Genomic DNA, 21,833 nt, shown 5'->3' with positions numbered 1-21,833 from the left:
GTTAGTCGTTCAGGTAACGGTTAGTCAAACAAAATCGTTCCATGAGTGGTTAGTTTCCATTGAGCAGCAAAGGAAGAAAGACTGAAACTGGGAGAAAGAGAGAGAAAGAAAGAGACCAAGATTCAGGGCTATCACTGTGTCGTTTATCTCCTACTCCTAAAATAGCACAGTTTGTGTGTGTTGAACGTGTAAAACAGATCGTACTTACTTTAAAAAAAAAAAAAAAAAAAGGCTCATAAATACCAAATGTATTCGGCAACAACGTCTTAACTGTAGCGTTTTGTTGGGTTTTTTTTTTTTTTACGTCAAGCGGCACGCGTGTCGTGGATTTCATTCCCCCTACTGAACATTTCTGCAAACATCACACTGGAGATGTGATAACCGGCAGATGCGTTCCCGATACGCACGGCCTTTAAATTTCCAGCTAAGATGTGAAAGAAAAAAAAAACAAAAAAAAAACACATTACATAAAGTGCGAATAAAACAAAACAGAGAGACGTGTGTTGAGCTTGATGGATGGAGCTCAGGGGGCGCCATGTCTCCACGTCCTCCGCATCTGCCCGTGCCAAAAATATCCACTGCTGAGGAGCAAAACCACCCCGAAACATTTACATATTTTAAAATGCAGTCGGTGCACCGAGCGGTTTAACCGACAAAAATTGGCTGTGGGTAAATGGCACGGTTGAGCTTGGCTGAAGCGTCTCCATGCCACCCTGATAAGAAGCACTATTCACCCGAGTGAAGAGAATATCTACAGGATGAGAGCGGGAGAGCTAGAAAAAGAGCCAGGCAACCTCTTGAAGCCATCACACCACTGACGGCCTATGACGGCGGTTAATACTTAAAAAAAAGTTTTGTTTTTTTTTTTACATGAGGTGGAAAGTAAAGACTTTGGGAAAAGACAGCTAGTCTAGAAAATCATAAACAGTGGAGGTAAATAAAGAGGACAGGAGATCATATCTTAAAAAAAACAAAAAAAAAAACGTCAGATAAAGATGACCGCTAGAACGGCGAACCCTCCAACAGAAGCGTCGTCTATTTAACGTTACCTGTCTGAGATTGCGTGTCACTTTGACATCGTGCCAGGTGTTATCGTTGAATTTGCCGTTGACCGGCTCCACGATGGCCTCAAAGGCTCCAGAACCGAGATTGATGACCAGGGACACCGCGCCGTCCTTCAGCGCCAGGTTGACATAGTCGGCCGACTTGCCCGTGTGCAGAATGAGCCCGTTGCGCTGCCAGGTCTTGAACGAGAGCGTGATCTCGTCACTGCTGCTCTGGATGGGGTTCTGCGAGAGGTCGTAGCAGAAGTATTCCGAGCCTCGAAAGGTGGCCACGTTCTCCTCGCGGGCTGGAAGAGAACCGAAACGGATTAGGACCGACCTTGAACGCGTCTGAGAAAACAAACAAACAAAAAAAAAACGACAGAACTCTGCATCTGCGGTTTATAAAGAAAGGTTTACTATTAATATTTGGCATGATCTTGAGGTCACAATAAAAAAAAAAAAGTTAATAATCACAACTAAAGAATTCTTTGGTCGAGTTGAGATCATTGGAAATCATCGGTAGAACTGACCACACGTCACTTGATCCTTAGCGATGGATATGATTAGATATTTGTCATTTAAACACATGAAATATATCCGACGATATATTTGTCCTAACTAATCAACATCTACGTTATACCGGTTTAACGGCCTTGTCCTAGAACGCATGCGTCTACCGTCTGGTCGTCTGGCGCGGAAGCTGATTGGTGGCTCTCGAGCACTGGGGCTGATTTGCTCATCATGGCCAGCGCTGGCATCCAGCTGTGATGCACTTTGCATGGAAATGTGAACGGTACAGCCAGCCGTGTAGCAGCTCGGCAGTACATACACAGGTGGCGTCCAACACCTGCCAATCCTTCATACTTCCCTATGCAACTAGGAACTACACATCCTCGATGCCATGCAAAACAAGCTACTTCTTACTAGAAATGGATTCTTTATTTAAAGAAACACTCCAGCGTTTTTCATCTCGACACCGGTCTACATGTTCTCGGGAAGTATTTAATCAAAGAAAAAAAAAAAAAAAGCTACATCAATGTTTATGTTGGAGAAGTTACTCGTCTTGTATTCAGAGACGTGTTAAGCGTGTGCTTGAATAGATTTACCGGACGTGTAAATTACCCGTGTGTACTTCATGTCCTGGAGGTCGCCAGATGCTTCTTAAGTAGAAGCCTCTGAGACGGGGTTTCTCAAAAGCATCTAGACCGACAGCTTTAAACACAAGCACTTGCTTATACGTGATCTAGTCATGAAAAATAAATAAATAAATAAATAAATAAATAAATAAAGATCATAGGCATGAACTACGCTCAGGTAATTTGCATAATCTGAATAAGGAGTCCAGTAAATTATCTCTGAATACACTTAACGTTCCGTGCATTAATAGTGAGAATCTTTGGACTCGTGTCGTGGATTTATGTCACAGATGGCGTCTCTTAACGCCGCTCGTGTGGCATACGTGCAATTAACAAAAGGCTGTAATATCAACATTTGTCAGTACGGAGAAAAATGAAGCAACATATTGGCGCCTTTTTTTTTTTTTTTTCGTTTTGACCGCAAAACTGTTCCGAGTTGAAATTCCGACAGAGAAAGTCTGCGCTGGCTGACGGCGGGACGCGAGTCACGTGTCACCGAGGCCTGCTTCCGCTGATCTACGTGCAAATCCCACTCCTCTACCCAAGTCCGTTCGTTTTGGGCTAGCCTCCACTACAATACTGAGCCAGTAGAGATTATGGGATTTGGCCAAACTGAGTCACACAGCTTCCCAAAAACCCCGAATCTTCAGTATTAACGGCACAAAACGTGTGTTTCTATTACACGTCATCACTTATTAGCTCATTTTGTGCGATCGAACTACATTTGGTTAAAAGCTGAAAATGGCTCAGTGCTCTTCCCAAAATGGACCCAGAGTCATATCAGGAATATGTGGCCAAGTGATCAATTTTTTTTATTTATTTTTTACGGCATATTCGGCAGACGCCTTCATCCAGAGCGACTTACATTTATCCCATTTATGCGATTGAGGGTTAAGGGCCTTGCCCAAGGGCCCAACAGTGCTAGCTTAGCAGTGCTGGGGCTTGAACACCTGACCTTCTGATCAGTAACCCTGAGCCTTTAACCACCGAGCCACCTCCGCCCTGTGTCCTGTGTCTGAAATCCTTCACATTATATAGTATCAGCTACAGAACATTTCCTGAAAGCACAGACTCCCAGCAGGCCCGGTTTAAGACATATGCTTCAGTAGTAATTGCTCATAAATAAGTAAAGAACGAAACGGATCTCAAAATCCATATCTGAACATTCACACACAAAAAACTAAGCTTACACCACAGCCACGAACCCTGAGCTCAGTCTGGAGCAGGGAGTTTCTGAGCAAAGCGGGACGTCAGCAGAGACGCACTGATCTCTTAATACAGATCAAATGTCACCGGGAGTCTCTCTGGATGGAGCAGTGATCAATTATTAATTAAAGCGAGTGTTGCTTTTTTTTTTTTTTTACTAAAGACACCAGCACACTTTAGCAGCAGCTGCTCTTCCCTCCGCTATTAATCCAGTGCCGCTTAATACTTAATGAGTGACTGCCCACGCTGAAGGGTCCGAAGTGATATTACACATCACAGAACAAGAAACAACATGGCAGAACGCACATGCGTGTGTGTGTGTGGTTGTAGGGTGACCAAATCCGCCCAGTCCAATACAAACAATGCACTTAGAGTTATCGCGAAACTGTACTCTAATATTCACAAAGTAACCTAAGTAGTACAAGTCAAGGAATAAAACGCGCCGTGTCACGCTGTGTTAAAAATAAATGGATAATAGCAAAATAATAAATAGAAATCAACAGTGGAACGATGTGATGAAGCAGCGTTACGGTTACCAACTTAAAGTTGATTATTTTCCTACAGCGGCACGCCCTGGAGTGTCTTATTCCTCCTCGAGGAATTTTTGCTGGACGGCCTTCCCCGACGTCAACGTTATGGGATATTTTGGGTAATGGTACAAAATGTGGAAAAGATCAAGGGGGTGGACACTTATGCACGTCAGCGTGAATGTGTAAAGAAGAAAAAGAAAGAAAGAGAAAAAAAAAAAACAGAACAAAATATGGTACTACTACTACAACTACTACTAATAATAATAATAATAATAACACCACATACATAAGTACAATAAAACATTAAATTAAAATAAATACACAGAATCGGCATCAACTATAATAAAACAGGCAAAAAAATATGACGAAGAAAGTCATTTACAAATGAGAAATTAAATTCGACTATTAAAGGATAATTTTATAATATGATAAAATATATATATATATTTTTTTTAAAAGAGTGTCATAGCTGGTGAAAGAAAAGCAAAGGCCTCTCTATTATTTTATGTATTTTCTAGCAGGTCTCAACATTTTTGCAGAAAACCCACAGACTTGCTAACACCAGTGTGTGTGTGTGTGTGTGTGTGTGTAAGAGAAAGAGAGAGATTCAGCAGTAGTGGAATGTAGTGTATAATAATAGAGACGAGTGCCGCATGCCGTATGAGAGAAATGACATTCTCTGAAAGCACAAAAACGAAAGCAATGTGAGAACTGATCATGGACCAGCGGTTCTCCCCGAGGCGCCCTTTCAGCTCCCGAACAAACCTATCTCTAGAGATTCTCTTTTTATGAAAATCCGTACTAGGAGGGGACAAAGGGCTTTTAATCTGCACCATAATGGTAAAACGGACGGAGATGAGCGCGCTGGGCCGTGTGCCGGACAGCCGACGTGCCGAATTATGAAATCTTAATGAAAACATCATTATACGTCTGAATGGACACCGGGGACCGAGATTGTTATTGAAGCATAATGGTAATGGTGTTCTAGTGTGGTTTTCTTGCTAACACACACACACACACACACACACACACACACACACACACACACACACACACACACAGAGAGGAACATGTGGAAGATGCCAGAGGCATTGGAGCACACGAGAAGTAGTGCAGTTATGGCTGCCATAAATCCAGGCGGCTTTAGGAGGGAGGCCATTACAGAACGAGAGCCCTCGACGCGAAGGCAACATTTTGATCAATTGCACTTTCAGCCCTCGCAGGACAAAATGGACAGTTGCCAGAAAGTGCTCTCTGTACGGATTTATGACTCCCACTTGAATCTTTGATGGGGGTGCGCTACAAATGCTTGTCATCATCAAAGGCGTGATGTCAAACAGGGAGCGAGCAGCGGCGGTAATACGGTCGGCATGGGAGACAAATAATCAGCTCATAAATAATCAAAGTGAGGAGGTAAGGAAATGCTGAGCAGGTCGGCTAAGAATAGGTCGTCGGACTGACTCGCGAGTGCAGATTCGGCGCCACCGGGCCGGGTGTCTTCACTGGGCCTCGTTTGTCATGCTGGATATGCACTGAATTTATTTACATGATGTCATCAGGAGCATGATGTCATCAGGAGCATTCACACCAGTGTGTATCGACATAAAAAGACGCACGAACATGAAGCTAACGGATCGAATATTCCAAATATAACAGATAACGCCGTCATCGACGCGCATCCGGAACCTACCGTCACGTTTACGTACAATTACACACGCCCTCTTCAGTGTCACACGCGCCCGATTGACGCCGAAGAAGCAATCCGAGACAAATTCATCAATTAAGATAAGACCAGCTATTCAGTTAGGGCAAAAGTAATGGCACTCCAGAAAAGGAAGATGTTCACGTGTGCCTACGGAAGCCGCTGTGAGGCAACGGCTGAGCTGCATTACTGGAAAATTCTGCGCACATCGAGCTTAGAACGTGCTCTTTCACCATCTAGCGGTCATCGAATTGTCGTCTTTGCAGTTTGTGAAGTTTTCCAAGCATCGCCGAATGTGCAGTGGGAATTTAGGGCTGATTGGCATGAGTCCGAAGTATGAAGAAAATAAGCACTGGGTCGCTTCGGAGATTTCTAGCATAGCCTTTTCTAACATAGCCTCGTACACATTTTTTGACCAATCTATAATCACTAAAGTGTTTATGTTAGAACATAATGTACTCTGCTCGAGCTCTGAAGAAAGGGCAAGTAGCTAGCTAGCTAGGTTAGCGGTACGTAGCCGTCAGTAGCTGGGCCTGGGCAGCATTAGCTATGGAGCGACTTTGCTAACTATCCACGTAGTTATTCCACGATTCAACCTGTGAATGTATAACCAACGTGCGTCTATTCTGTAAAGACATTTAAGCGATTGTTTTCATTTCAAATCCATTACACTTTTGGCAGATGAAAATCAATGATGTCATTTCCTGGACCCTGGGATGATATTCATAGGCATACATAATTAGATACGTTGTTTTTTGTTTGGAAAGGTACAGGAGGCAAGTGTGTATTTTTATATACACACACACACACACACACTGCAGGCATTTCTGGGATTCCATTGCTGCAATCCTTGGGGGTGTCCTCTAGACAGTGTATCCCAAGCATCTGTCATGCTTTGATGGGTGGGATCAATAGAGACACAGAGAGAGAGCGAGAGAGAGAGAACGACAGAGAGAGAGAGAGAGAGAGAGAGTGTGTGACCGTTTTCCTCTACCCTGACCCGATGAGACCCCGACGTACCGTCCGGCAGCAGAGCAATGACTTACCACGCACCACTCACACACCAACACACTCTAATAAGCATCCAACTCGTATTGTCACGAATCATTATCGTTGTTAGAATTTCGACATTTTGCCCGAGGGCGACCTGGAAAATACCACGGCACATGCAAACACCGCTTCAAATGCCATTACCGACAGCTTTCTCTTGTTGTGTTTATCATAGAAGAAATAAAACGCTCCGTGTCGTGCTGTTTTAGGAAAATAATCAACAATGAAGTGGTGTAAAACTTACTCCCCCGCCCCCCTCCACCCCCTCTATAACAACAGCATGTCCTGAAGGGTTTTATTGCTCATATACCGCAGAAATTAACCAATAATGAGGTTTCGTTTGCACTAATTAATCCATTTAACTTCTTATCACTTATGATATAGCAGCTGTTCTTTCATTTTTTCCTCTTCAAATGAATATTATTATTAGTAGTAGTAGTAGTAGTAATAGTATGTGGACTTATTTTTTATAAGAATAATGTTTTGTATAATTTACTGTAGAATCCAGTCCAATTTTAGTGGTGCAAAAATGATTACTACACTAAGCATCCAGGGTAATGTCAGTGAAATCAATAGCTGGTCATTCACTTCGGTGATGAATAGAGTCGTCGTCGTCATGGTAACATGAAATTCGGACAGGCCCGGCTACTGTTTAATAAATCACTGGAAGTCAAATATAGACAAACGTATATTTATGCTTATTTATTGTAACGAGTGTAAAGCTGCAGCGCTATTCCTCGGACATAAAATAACATTTTATATATATTTTCTATATATATATATATATATATATAAAATGTTTAATATTTCTACATATAAAATGTTTGTGTCATGCAAATTTCCTAAAATGGATTTGGACTTGGACGCCGGTCCATTGACCTCATGTTGAAAGGAATCCATTTTCTATCTGAAACCATGGCAGATTTTGTGTCTCCACATGTGTGTGTGTGTGTGTGTGTGTGTGTGTTATCTCTCCAGACAGTGTCAGTGTGAGACTGTGTCTCGGAAACCATTTTCTGGAGGAGAGGCCTGCTGCCTGCCGCAATCCTCGTTCAGCTCCACTGCTTTGCTCCACCCTTCTGCAGTGCTTATAGTCGCTACTATTAGCTTTTCCCTTTTCTGGTTGTGTGTGTGTGTGCGTGTGTGTGAGTGCTAGCATGTGCGCTAGCGGTTTTTTTTTTTTTCCCCTTTTCAAATTAGCATTAAATCACACTCAGTGAGTAACACAGTGAAGTACAAAGCATAGATGAGAATCTCTAATAACTCTCTAATCTTCCCAGAATGTCATCCATATGGAATATGATGTGTGAATGTTAGCACGCGAGTGTGTGTGTGTGTGTGTGTGTGTGTGTCACAGAGAGATGTATCGGGTTTGGACAAGAGTGGGTGTGAGAACAGCAGGGAGATATGGACTTGGACCAGGTATGAGAAGACACAGACCATCTGCTGGATGCCTTTGATAAACATAGCAACCATGCACACACCCTACACTACAGGACACACACACACACACACACACGAAGGCAATTTAGAGTCACCAATTCACCTAGCTGCATATTTTTATTTGACCTAATCCCATTTTATTTTCCATTTTTACAATTTAAACCCCGCCTAGCTCCAACATGCTGACTTGTTATTTTTTGCTTTCCTCTTCTATGCACTACATCCTGAAGAAAGAAATTTTAAAATCACCACCATCATGTCATTTTAACTTTACTAGACTAGCTGCAGGCGCCCGGCAGACGGCGGAGCGTTTAATTGCGTACGTCATAACGCTTGGCGATGATCTCCGGCCACGTTTTCACCATACTGCGTGCGGATCGCCGACAGACGACGCGTAGCCGTGATGTATTTTGCACTTTCGCTATTTTTACACGCGTTCTATTGTGCAAACTGAATAACATTAATATCACGCGATAATGATCGCAAAGTTTAAAGGCCACGGCGTATTAGGACCGAGTGCAGGATTGCCTCTTTTAGCGGTTCTTAGATTTGACGACCCCTCGGCTCGCTTCGGCGTGTGCAGGTCTGCTCTCAAAAGCCGATAAAAACTCCCGATTCTGTTCTTTTACTCCTTCCTCTGAGGGACGCGCGCATCGCGAGGAAGGAAGGAAGGAAGAAGAACGGAACGAACGAACGAAAGGAAAAACAAATGACCTCATCTGTCTGACCAAAACAAAGTCCACCAATCTCTTACATAGACTAGAGTGTTTGTCTGTCTTATCTGATGATTGAAACTACAGTGCACACCACCGAAAAACCAAACCAAACAAACAAAAATTGTAAAACCATGTGAAGGATAAGGAAAAAAAAAAAAAAGCAAGAAAGATAAGGGTAGGAGGAGGAAAAAAAAAGAAAGAGAGAAAAAGTAGTTCGAGTAAGGATGATTCGAGTGGATAAAAAAAAAAAATCTCCAAGGATCACAGCTGGAGAATTGCAGATGTTGGTTAACGTCTTGGGGTCAGAAAGTCTCCAAAACTACAATCCGAAGTCTCCTACATCATCACCACAAGTTGTTTGGAAGGGTTTCAAGAAAAAAGCCTCTACTCTCGAGCGTCTTCAGTGTGCAGACACTACTGGAACTTCAAATGGGATGGGGTTCTATGGTCAGATGAAACCAGAATAGAGCTTTTTGGTGATAAACACCAGAGGTGGTTTTGGAGCACACAGAGAGGTAGCCGTATGAAAATTACCTCATGCTCACGGTTAAATATGGAGGTGGTTCTTTAATGTTCTGGGAATGTTTTTCTACCAGAGGACCTGGATACATTTTGTTAGGATACATGGCATCATGGACTCTATCAAATATCAACAATTATTAAATGAAAACCTGACTGCCTCTGCCAGAAAGATTCAAATGGGCCGTGGTTGGATCTTCCAGCAGGACGATGATCCAAAACATCATCAAAATCAACACAGAAATGGTTTACTGACCACAAAATCAAGGTCCTGCCATGACCCTCCCAGTCCCCTGACCTGAACCCCATAGAAAACCTGTGGGGTGAACTGAAGAGGAGAGTCCACGAAATGTGAAGGATCTGGAGAGATTCTGTACGGAGGAACGGTCTCAGATCCCTCGCCATGTCTTCTCCAACCTCATCAGGTGTTATAGGAGAAGACTCAGAGCTGTTATCTTGGTAAAGCGAGCTAGCACAAAGTATCGACTGAAGACCCAATAATTGATGCACACCGATATTTAACAAATTATAAATATACATATATATATATATATATTTTTTTTTAGACAAACCTGTATTTTGTTTCCAATTGTTTCACACCCATGAGAGCAGAGCAATTTTTTTTTTTTTTTGTGAATTTCTTGAACAAAAGATCAAAACGTTAAACAACAAAGACAATTTTTCCACAGCTTTCTTTGCTCATATTTACCAAGGGTGCCAATATTAATGGAGGGCACTGTAATAGGAAATTTCAGGTGCTATAAAGAAGATAAAAAAGAGAAATGATGTCATTTTTCCTGGGAAAGTTTTTTGTCTTTGTTTTTAAAATAAATAAATAAATAAATAAATAAAAATAAAAAGCGAAACAAACCCTGCACTGATGTTCTCCTCAGCCTTTAAGCGCTCGAGCTGGTCCCTGTGTGCAGGACCCAACGTGACACCACATCAGAGACAGCAGGTGTAGCTGAACACTTCCTCCTCTCCTCCACAGACTTATTATTCCGTTCTGCAGGTTTTAAACGTCGCGTTCACGATCTGAAGAAAGTCATTTCATCGGCAGCTTCGTTCAACTCTCCATCTGTTTTTTTTTTTAATTTTTTTTTTAAATCTGTCCCATTAACGGTATTTCATTAATTATTTCCGATTTTCAATTACAGGTACGACTGCAACGAGGAGCTCTGGGACACGAGGGCCGAGCGAGAAAACGAAATTAGACCATTAGACCAAAAATGACTTTTTTTTGTGACATCGTGTACATGGATAAAGTCCTATACGTCCTGCTTTTCGCACCTCATACGACATGCGCTGTCGAAGCCGACTGTGTAATTTGATTCGGTTTACTGTCATTAAAAAAATGATAATAATAATAAAATAAAAATAATAATAAAAAAAAAGATTTCAACAACAACAAGGCGATCATCAGAGGACAAGGTGAGAATAATCGAAATATTAAAATATGCATCAATTAGCTTCAGATATATATATATAAAACAATTTATATAAAATTCATTTTTAAAAATGTATTAAAAAAAAAAAAAAGAGAGGTTATCGATGGCTAGTTATAAGGCTACGTACGCAAAAAAAACAAACCCTTGCGTTCCAGTTTTTTTTTTTCTTCAAAAATGCTAAACGCTGAATTTCATAAGACATAACATTAAAAAATAATAATAATTTTTGGCCAGTTAGACTACGGTCAGTGCATAATGCCTTTAATTATAAGAGCAACCACAGAAAAAAAATTAATAATAATAATAATAATAATAAGGTTCAGGAGGTGGAGCATTATAACATAACAAAAATAACCCTTTAATCATTTACATATATAAATTCCTATTTATTTAGTTAGTTAGTTCATTAAAAAAGACGTACCGTATGGCTTTACTTATAAGGCTAATCATATAGGAACACACGCTTAAAAAAAAAAAAAAGAAAAAAAAGGGGGGGGGGTTGTTACTCGCACTCTCTTACTTTCCTCCAAGCCGACTGCGCGCTATTCGTTCTCTCTACTGCAATTACTCGAATAAATGATAAGCACCTTAACGCCAGGACAAAAATAAATAAAAATAATTAAACACCAACAAACAAAAACAATGCAAATCGTCTGAGGACAAAAACAAAACAAAACAGGTTCCAGATGATCACATGCGAAGATAACACGCTGCGAGAGAAATGAATGACGGAACGCGTTCCACAATCAGGGTGGACGAGCCAAAGAAAACGGAGCGCGAGAGGAAGGACGAGCGGGGGAGAGAAACGCTTTTCCACGCAGCACGGCCCTGATAGGCATCAGCAATTTCTGCACACACTCCACTCCTCATTTGTTAGCGGCCGTGACCGGCGCGGCGGCCGCGTGTCGAGGAATTTAACATGGGCGTACACAAGGAGCTCGGCTCTTTGAAACACTGCGACGGCGGCGGCCATTTTGATTCGAGGACAGTGCTGCGACCAGCCTGCTGTTTCTTATACTTTATTCCAGTGCATTCCAGAGTGCCGTTTTAATCCTGGATTCTGATTGGTCAGAAGATGGACACGCATGTTCTATAAGCGCAGCTCTGAGAGCAGCGCTCCACATCCACGATCGATAGCTTGTGACGTTCTGCATGAGGAGACGTTTATTTAACGTTTACGGTTTCCGACGTCTCCATGACGAGCTGCGTGTTTTTACCTCATCGACGATCTATCGAGGCAGGAAGAGAAAGAGAGGCCGTTTATAGCTGCTATAACGTAAGCGAGAACCGGAACAAACTTGTTTCTGCGGACGTTCCACAACATTAGAACAGCAGCGTAACTCTAAAAGAACGCGGTCATTCTTTAATAAATAAAACAAACCAAAGGTCGTCATGCACCTGCGGTACGAGCGGAATAAAGCGCTTTGAAACATGCCGTTATAGGAAAATAATCTGGGCTCGCTGAAACAGGAAGTGGAAATGCTGCGGCAATGACCCGTTGTGATTTCTGCACAAAATGCACGCTTGGACATCCTAAACCAGTCGTTTCTCTAACGCTTGGGGTCCTGGATTCTCCTCGTAGCTATAAATGTGCGTTCCTAAACGATTATACCTCGTCTCGAAGTACTGAAATCCAAACGAAACACCCCCGTACGTGTTTAAATCGTGAATCGGAGATGGCGGATGAGATCAGTCGGATTTATCCCCCCCACACACACAACCTTCCCTCTGGCAGGACGTAACATTTGAAATATGCACAATGCAAATGAACAAAGCTCGCAAAAAAATAAATATTGAACCTGGGCTCTTGCACTAAACGCCTGTCTTATCTGGTTCGAGTAGAAAGCGGCGTGCCGGGCCCCGCTGCCCCCGCCTGGCACGTCTCCACGGCAACGCCGCGCCGCTGAAAAATGGCATCCAGACATAGATGCCCCTTCATTAGATATCAACGCAGCGGCTGACAGCAGAGATAATGGCCAATAACACGGTCTTATGTTGGGAGTAAATGAAAGTCTCCAGGGATTCGGAGACATGCTTCAGGAAGCAGCACAGTCCCTTGGCCAAACACCCCCCCCCACACACACGTATACATACACACACACAATATAAATATATACCTACACTCAGTGTGCATGAAAACCGCGACCATATATTATTACATACATAAAATCTCATATTTACTCACATAAACTCGCAAATGTCATTTTTAACGGTTGCCTGCTCTTACCTGTCTGATCTGAAATCGGTCAACGCTAAACTTCACATTTTTCCAATTTAAACCTTCGTTCTCGAAAACTTCTTGCGAACCGTTTATCGTTTCTAGTCGTGTTGAACGTCAGTGAAAACAAGTTAGCTCCCTTCTCGAAGCTCATAAGACAAACATAATACTTTCCCCGTGTCCGAAAAAAAAAAAAAACGTAACGTTACAGCGTCACCTCCGACTGTTACAGACATTTCTTCGGCTAACCATGGTACAGTAACGTGCGATGAAAATTAGGCGCTTGCTAGCAAGTCCGTTAACGTTACGCTAACGATTCCAACAAATCTCATTAGTTAGCAAGATTAGCAAAACCGCTTTATCGTGTAACCGTGTTTGCTAAGCGCTAGCTAACAATTGTCGCAAATAGCATCGGCGTTGACGATCGAGCTAACGGTCGATATGTTGCAAATCAGCAAACTTTTCCATTTAGAGATGATTTTCAGTACTAGCGCTTTCGGTATACATGGTGACACGTCCGATACGAGATGAACCGACGGGAATCGTTCAGGGATCTGGCGTCGTCCTCGGGGGCGTACACGTTACAGCTCGCCGTGAAGAGCGAGTAGACTTCTAGTGCACAGCGAAGCTCATAATACACACAGCCAAAGCAAGTCCCACTCACGAACGCAGCATGTCTAACTAACCCGGATCACGCCGAGGGGGAGATCGATTACTGGTGAGACCCATCTGTCGTCTGGAAATCCAACTATCCGTCCATCCACTCAAGCATGCAAACCATCCATCCGTGTGTCCTTCTGTCCACCGACGAGGAGGACGGCATTAAGAATTAAAAGCCCGCGGACGTCCGTCGTCTAGGGGTTAACGTGCAAAGTTCATAGTTTACTAAATAGGGTAGGGTTTTACTTGGGACCTCAACAGAATGAGAAATGATTCCATCATATGATCAAGCCAACGACACTGGAAGCGTGTTTTTTGACCGTAGAGTACGGTGAAAACTTTTTAGCCGTGTGTAAATCCATCCATCCATCCATCCATTTTCCGTACCGCTTCTCCTACACAGGGTCACAGGGAGCCTGGAGTCTATCCCAGGGGGACAACCCAATCACACCCCGACTCACACACTACGGACAATTTGGACATGCTAATCAGTCTACAACGCATGTCTTTGGACTGCCGGAGGAAACCCCGAAAGCACAGGGAGAACGTGCAGAGCGGAGACGGGATTCAAACCCCCCCCCAAACATGGAGGTGCGACGCAATCGTGCTAAACGCTAAGCCACCGTGCGCCCCCGGAAAAGAAATAAAACACAAACGTAAATAATAAAACTTTTTTATTTTTGAGAGTCACCAAATACGGCTATGAAAAGCAGTTAACTTTAAATAAACAACAAAAAAAAAAAACAAAAAAAAAACAGACACCCTGTCCAGGATAACGCGGTTACCGAAGATCATTCTATCATTTGCATAGAACTGTATGAAGGAACCAAATCGGGATCTAGTACTTGGCCTAATACACTGACTCGGTGTATAAGATGGTCCTGGTTCTCACAGTAGCGCCCTCGCAACTTCACTCTTGTTCTGGGCAATTTCACGTAAAGGAAGTGTTTCAAGTCCAGCGATCGATCCTGAGCTCCGCTTTCTGCCTGTCTATGCCCTAGAACCAAAGACACCGAGTACTCAAAACAGTCCCAGTGGATAGACAAATAAATGGTCGGATTTTATTTCCTTGAACGCCGTCCCCAAAAAAAAAAAACACCAAAACCTCCCTGCGAATTTCTCTACATATTTACTCTCATTAAAGCTTCGTTCATGCCTGAATTTTCACGCCCAGAACGTCCCTGCGTTTAAACTCCCTCCCGCCATAAAGCTAGCCGGCTACTAAAAAGTCGCCTGCTTCCGAAGTCCCCGAGCGTCATTTTGCACCGGACCGTTTCAGCAGCGATTCTGTTCATAACCAACAACTGCTAAGTAAGCTAGCTAGCCATGGAAAAAATTTCAAGGCGCCGTGATGTCATCCTGTAATAATTTGCATGTAGTACGCCATTGGTTCAAAGTTGTGACGTCACGAACCGAGCTCTTGTGAGACGTTCTTAAACATCAGTGTTAAAACAAATAGTTTAAATGGAAAAATGGGAATTTAGGACCATATCAGTCACCCTGGTGACGATTCCAGTGTGTGTGTGTGTGTGTGTAATTTGCCTCTGTGAAAGACAGCAGTTTATCCTCACCCTGACAGTTATTGCCGTGATATCTCATAATGTGTGTCCAGTGACTCTCCCGAGAAATAAACTAATTGCATTTTGACCTGAGAGATAACACATGTTAAGATTAATCAAAATGTTAAACTAATTTAGCGAAGGATTTTTCGCTGTTTGTACCGGATTACGGATATCGGCGTCGGGGTGGTGGGAGGGTGGGGGGTGTCGCTCTTAAAGTCGGTACACACGGACGAGCGTAAAGGGAAGTGCTGAACAATTAGCCGTCGGATGGAAAGGTCATCCGGTATTAAACCTGCGTCTGACGAGCCACCGCAACCCCATTTTACGTTTCCAATTTCTTTGTCAAAACCAATTTCCCCGTCAGCGAACGTGTCAAAATACGGTTATGTCATAACGGCGGGACGGGAACGACCGCCGTTTGCGTCCTGCGCGGAGACGACGGAGTCGAAAGGGTTCAATTATGCGGCGGAGTCACCTTCCTGAACGTTATTTCATTTGCGGGATTCGAGAACAGAAAGCAGCGGGCGCGAGCGCCGCAGCGATCACGGTTCCAAAAGATTATCGCCGTTATTTCGGACGCCGCGTAATTACAGACGTCTCGTTCGGGGAAAAAAAACGGCTCTTACGCCGGGTGACGTTATGTTTCGGCTGTCTGACCTGGCGGCCTTGACAAACAAACGCAACGGCTCGGAAACGCTTAATCTGGTATTCATAACACGTTATAAATGCATCTATGAAGCATTATACAGCACACATAACACCTGGCGTGTATAAACATACAGCGCGTTTATAGAGTTCTCGTTACATCGATGTCGTGCCTTCCTATTAATCCTGTATCTATAATGCACTATAAATGCCTTTAGAACGTTTAGCATTAGCATACGTAACACCTAAGCACGTATAAATGCTTATAAATCATTATACATACATCAACACGCTTTATAGAGCAGAATACACAACTTCATCATGCCAGGTCACAAAATGCAGTATAAAACCTGTTCATAACACTCATCACAAACGTTATAACGCACTATAGCAAAGGTTCTGATGATGCGTCAGTACTTAACCCTTACGCATTCCTTTAATGTAATCCTGAATGACATTAATCATGCATTACAAGTTCACTATGACAATACATAGCATAGACGCATTATAACAGCTGTTTACTCTAACGTCGACGCCTCCGGTATGACACCGTGTTAAGTGACCCGACTTTACGACGCCACAAACCCCCGCGTTTATAAAAAGAGGGGTACGTCATAAACGCTACGTTAAGCATTAGGAGGTATTATGTATGCTATACGACGTGGTATTAAGGCATTTATAATGCATTGCGAATAGAGGATTCATAGGAAGTGCTGGGTTACAGACTGGGTTTCTTGTCTTTCAAGACTTTGAAATTTGAAGCAACGCACGCGCGCGCGCACACGCGAAATCCGAGAGACGCGTGTGGGATTTAAATAATATATATGCATTAGTATGAGTTCTTAAATAATATAGGAAGACACAGAAGGGTGTAAACATAGAGTCCTAATAACAGCATTATTCATACCCGTGCCTGGCAATGCAACACCACACACACACACACACACACACACAGTGAATGAGCCTCGGTACTCTGGCAGGCTTGGCTGTTGTGACAAAGTGAAATGCCAGTCTTGCCCTCAGGCCTGTATGAAAGTATTGGACCCCCCTCGATTCGGAGAGAGCCACGACGCCCACTGAAGTGCCACAGGCCAACAGGCATCAACCGAGAAACATAAATTATAGCGACATTGATAGATTTTCACCACTCACTGCTACAGAAAGAGTCGCAGGTAGACTGACCTAAAATAGTTTCAGTCTGTAGTGGGGGGGAGAAAAAAAAAAATGGCTACTGACAAGAAAATCAAAGAAAAATGAAATAAATAAATAAAAAAGATAGTGTTAAGGGTTAACTCAGGACATTAGATCAGACATGCTCTTTAGGAGTTCTTAAGAGGTAAAATTATTTATCACGTATCTACAGTGGATTGAATCGTAGTGGTAAAGATGGGCGTGGTCAAATCACGTCGGTGCAGAACGCGGTATGTAACGTGCTTAGGGTAACGTGGACAATGTAGCAAATAAATGACACACTGTACGAGTGAACGCTTATCCTGTAAGACCCGGCTGTTCTAAACACTGCTGATAATTATTAGTATAAACGGTCATGCCTTTCTACAGATCATGACGACGAGCTAGATAATACCGCCTAACCAACAGGTTTGTATGAACGCATTACGACACTGGTGACTCCGTCGATTCAGAACTCTGCAAAGATATTAAAATGTGTGATGTAACCTGGCATCAAGTCATGATGTATATTCAAGTATATTGGTGTAACGGCGACTATTTATAAGCATTTATTAAACGGAACCTTTCCCATTTCTTCTGACTTCATCACATCAGCTTACATATTATTAATCCTGGATTTAAGATTTCATAAGGATACTGTTAAGATCTGACGGTGTGTCTGTGTTATATACACACACACACACTTTCTATTAATGCTGTATTTATCATGCATTGTAAATCTTTAATGCATTATACAGCATGGAGATAGTATTTGGGTGAAAATATGACATCACAGATATTTTAGGGTATTTAAGTGTAAAGCTAGTTTTTTTTTTTAAATACTTATCGTATTTTCACGCAAAATTATAGCCTAGTTATGTTCAAACTATAACGTTAGTACCGTTAAGTACTAGTTTATATTTCAGGGTCGTTTATGTTAAAGCTATATCAAATCCCAGACTGTCGAAGAGGTCTGACATGAGCATCAGTGTCGGTTTATTCTTAGCAAATCGCACTTCCTTAATCCAACAGCAGAGGGCGATCTCCTCAACAGCTCATGTTCAAGACCATGACCTCCACAAACGCTTTGTCTCGATATTAACCAAAACAGAGGAGGCAGATCGTCCCCCCCACCCGGCCGCATCCTCGTCCCCCCCACCACCGTCCCTCCATCCTCTCTCCAATAGAACCCCCCTCCGGGCTAAGTGTTCTTAACCCTTTGTCTCATGGGGACGAGACTAAAAGAGTCCCCAGGCAGCCCATAATCACGTCCTTTCACACTGCATCGCCCTCTCCGCCTGACAGCCCCGAGACACCACTCTCCAAAATATGGCCTCCATTCCCCACCACAAAAACAGGACATCCTTTCATCTGCTCAGAGGAATTTATATTCATTGCGCCGGATGATGCTGACACGGAAACAACAACCGATGCATTAAAATGCTTTATTAAAATATATATATTTTTTTTGTTTTTACACTAATAAACCACAATTACAATTCAAGACATTCTCTAAGAATTGGTCATCTTAAACCTACAGGCTTTTTTGATCTAAATAGACATTTTTAATTTGTTATATTTTAAAACCAGTGTAATGTTACATATACACACACACACACACACACACACACACACACACACACACACACATATATATATATATATATATATATATATATATATATATATATATATATATATATATATATATATATATATATATATATATATATATATATATATATACACACACATATATACACACACACACATATATATATATATATATATATATATATATATATATATATATATATATATATATATATATATATATATATATATATGACTTAAGTAATTTTAGGTCAAAGAAAATAAGGGGTTTTAAACAAACAAACAAATAATTATTAGGTAATGCTTTATTCTTTAATACACGCTTGTATGGGATTTAAGTGCATGTGTTGCACTTTTTCTTTGAAAAGGCAAAGAATTAAGAGAGGACTATGATGTATAATATTTTATATTGTCTGATATATAATATAATATCATGGTACATAAACATTTTATATTATGTATTATTGAGTAACAATTATTAACTGAGAAATTTTGTGTACCCGATTTTACGCAGTCGAGTGCACTGCCATTATTATTTATTATATATTACTATTATTGTTATTATTACTATCAATGATTATATTTATTATATGTATTGTTATTATAATTATTATATTCCATATTATATTTATTATTATTACTACTACTTATTTATTATTATTATTATTATTATTATAGATATTATTATTATTATTGCTTTCAGTTGTGTGCGCGCGCACGTTTGGTCTCTGCTTGTGTCAGGCTGGTTGCTGGTGTTCAGGTTTTCGGGGCTGAAGCTCAGTGAAGAGTGAACAGGGCAGAAGTGGAGCAATATTCACTCATGACCTGATCCTGAGCACTATTCTCATTAAAACAGCACCAAACAAAGCGGGCCTGGGCTGTACCATCACCATCACTATCATCAACCCCCTCCCGCCCCCCCACCCCACCCCACCATCCTGCCATCCCTCCATCCGTGTAGCCCTCGGCCATGTTCGAGCTGAAGGATGGAGCTGCTCTGGCTCTCCTCCATCTGGACACGGGCAACCCTGCGTAAGTGGAAGCCACTCGTGTGTGACGCTCCACACGCCGCCTTGATTGCCTCCCGCCCGAGTCTAGTTTTTCCACCACCGAGACCTGAATATGCTCGCCTTTTTTTTTTTTTTTTTTTTTTTTAGTTTTCAGCCTGGACACCGCAGTTTGTTTATGGGTTTATTCATAGCCCTCGAGCTCCAACATGAGGGATCATTAAAAAAAATGTTTTAAAAAGCGCACACACACACACAGATGACCAATTTATTTGAATATTGCTCAGTGTCGGTCTTTTGTACGGAGTCGTAAAACAGATCACTCAAGACGCCACCTGACCGTCAACAGCGCGGGTAATCAAATTTATTACCACAGGGTATACGGGTTTAAAAAAAAAAAAAAAAAAACACCACACAATTCGGACAAAAATGAAACGAAGCCGGTTTACTCCATAGGGCATGCGTGGTCTCCGCTCATAAAATAGCAGAATGAGTCTCTATTTATTTAAAAACTTGTGCCTGTAAACTTCCCTTACTTGTTAGCAAACATTAGCATTATAGCTACCTGAAACATGGAGCACGTCATTATCCAACAGCGCTGTGGATTCATCACTCGGATCGGATCCAGATCGAAAGGTTCCTTAGTAACAGTCTGTTCTGTATAATTTCTCTTTTTACACGCGAAACTGTTTCTAGCTGCTGAAATACAAGTGATCGTTTGCTTTGTTAACATTCCACCACCTTAAATGGATAAAAAAAAAAAAAAAAAAACAACCACCATGAAGTGTAAAATAAATAAATAAATAAATAAATAAATAAACAAACGTGATCGTTGGCGAATTGCTGTGGTATAAGAGGAAGAAAACACTTTGGGGACGTGCCGTCGTAGGAAAATAATCAACAACGGGGCGGAGACGGTAACTCTGCTTCGTCACATCACCCGGTTCCTTCGTTTCAGGCTTCTGTGTAGAATTCCTAGGCCTGAAATTAGCTCCGCCCCCAGCTGAAATAAAACCCGGCGTTAGCTCTGCCCCTATGAGGTTTCACCAGAGGGGGGTGGGGTCAATTAGGGATTAAGGAAAAGTTTGCAATCCACCTCTCAGGCGTCAGAGGGCTGCAAAAATGACGAACCGCTTCTTTAACGCGTCGTTTTAATTCCGTTCACGGCTTATATAACTACACGTGCGAGTATCTGTATTTTGAAATACGGCGGTGCGCGCTGCGCTCGTGACGGTATCGGGCTCTGAAAAGCGAACCGCTGCTAGAACTAGACTGGACTGGATCCTGCAGGTTTGGTCAAAAGGTTTTCAGCGACTTTAATTACATCTGAAGCGCAATTTACATAACGGCCACTTCAGAGAGCAGAGACGAGAGGCGAGCGCTCGGCGGCCATGTTCGACCGCGCGCTCGCTCTGACGGAGGACGGAGCTGTAACATGCACTGAGGGATGTGGAAAGAGAAAAAAAAAAAGAAAAAAAGCAAAGCGTATCTGCTGGAAACATCTGGTCATCTCCCGGCGTTCGGGCTGACCTTTACCTGACAAAGATGGTACATGAATTTTCCCAGGCTCTTACACTGAGGACTGGCAGAACGCTAGAAAGCGGATCGCTGCTGCTGGGCACAATTCATGACTTTCACATTCAACCCAAATCCCACCGAGCCGGACGCAGGACCGGTGCACGGGCCCTTTCGTACACAGTGTCCACGCGCACGGACGGTCCATTTACAGCTGTTGGATTTACAAAAACAGATCAAAAGGTAAATCACCTCCAAATCAAATCACATCATAGAACATGAACCTGGTTTCTGTTAGTCTCGACTCTGAAATCCAGCCTGGTTCTGCTATATCTACACAATCTTTCCACACACACACACACACACACTCTCGAATGAACACTTTGGCTTTTCTAAAACTAGGGTTTATTTATTTATTTCCTCCAAAATCGTCTGGATATGCAATTAAGCACATCTGCATCACACATTAATCCTAGATCGTGTATTTTCTGTACATATCGAGATGTTCAAATATTTCAGACATGAATGGGAACCATTTTTGTTTCTAAGCACACTGGACTATTTAAAAAAAAAAAAAAAAAAATCAATCAGTTTTATCCTTATTTTAAAACCTCACGGTATTCCACAAAAGCGTGGATATTCGTGT

General features: G+C 42.1%; 1 protein-coding gene across 1 annotated transcript in view; it reads right to left on the bottom strand.

Annotated features, from left to right (window-relative positions):
- LOC128612500 (neurexin-3a) overlaps window positions 1-21,833 on the bottom strand; it is a 99,815-nt gene that overhangs the window by 40,900 nt on the left and 37,082 nt on the right. Inside the window, exon 3 of the mRNA XM_053632771.1 lies at window positions 1,050-1,351. Within this exon, the coding sequence (XP_053488746.1) occupies window positions 1,050-1,351 (302 nt within the window). The remainder of the gene's footprint in view (window positions 1-1,049; window positions 1,352-21,833) is intronic.

This window comes from Ictalurus furcatus, chromosome 9 (assembly GCF_023375685.1).
Source record: "Ictalurus furcatus strain D&B chromosome 9, Billie_1.0, whole genome shotgun sequence".
NCBI classification, from domain to species: Eukaryota; Metazoa; Chordata; class Actinopteri; order Siluriformes; family Ictaluridae; genus Ictalurus; species Ictalurus furcatus.
This window is presented reverse-complemented; position numbering and strand designations above follow the sequence as displayed.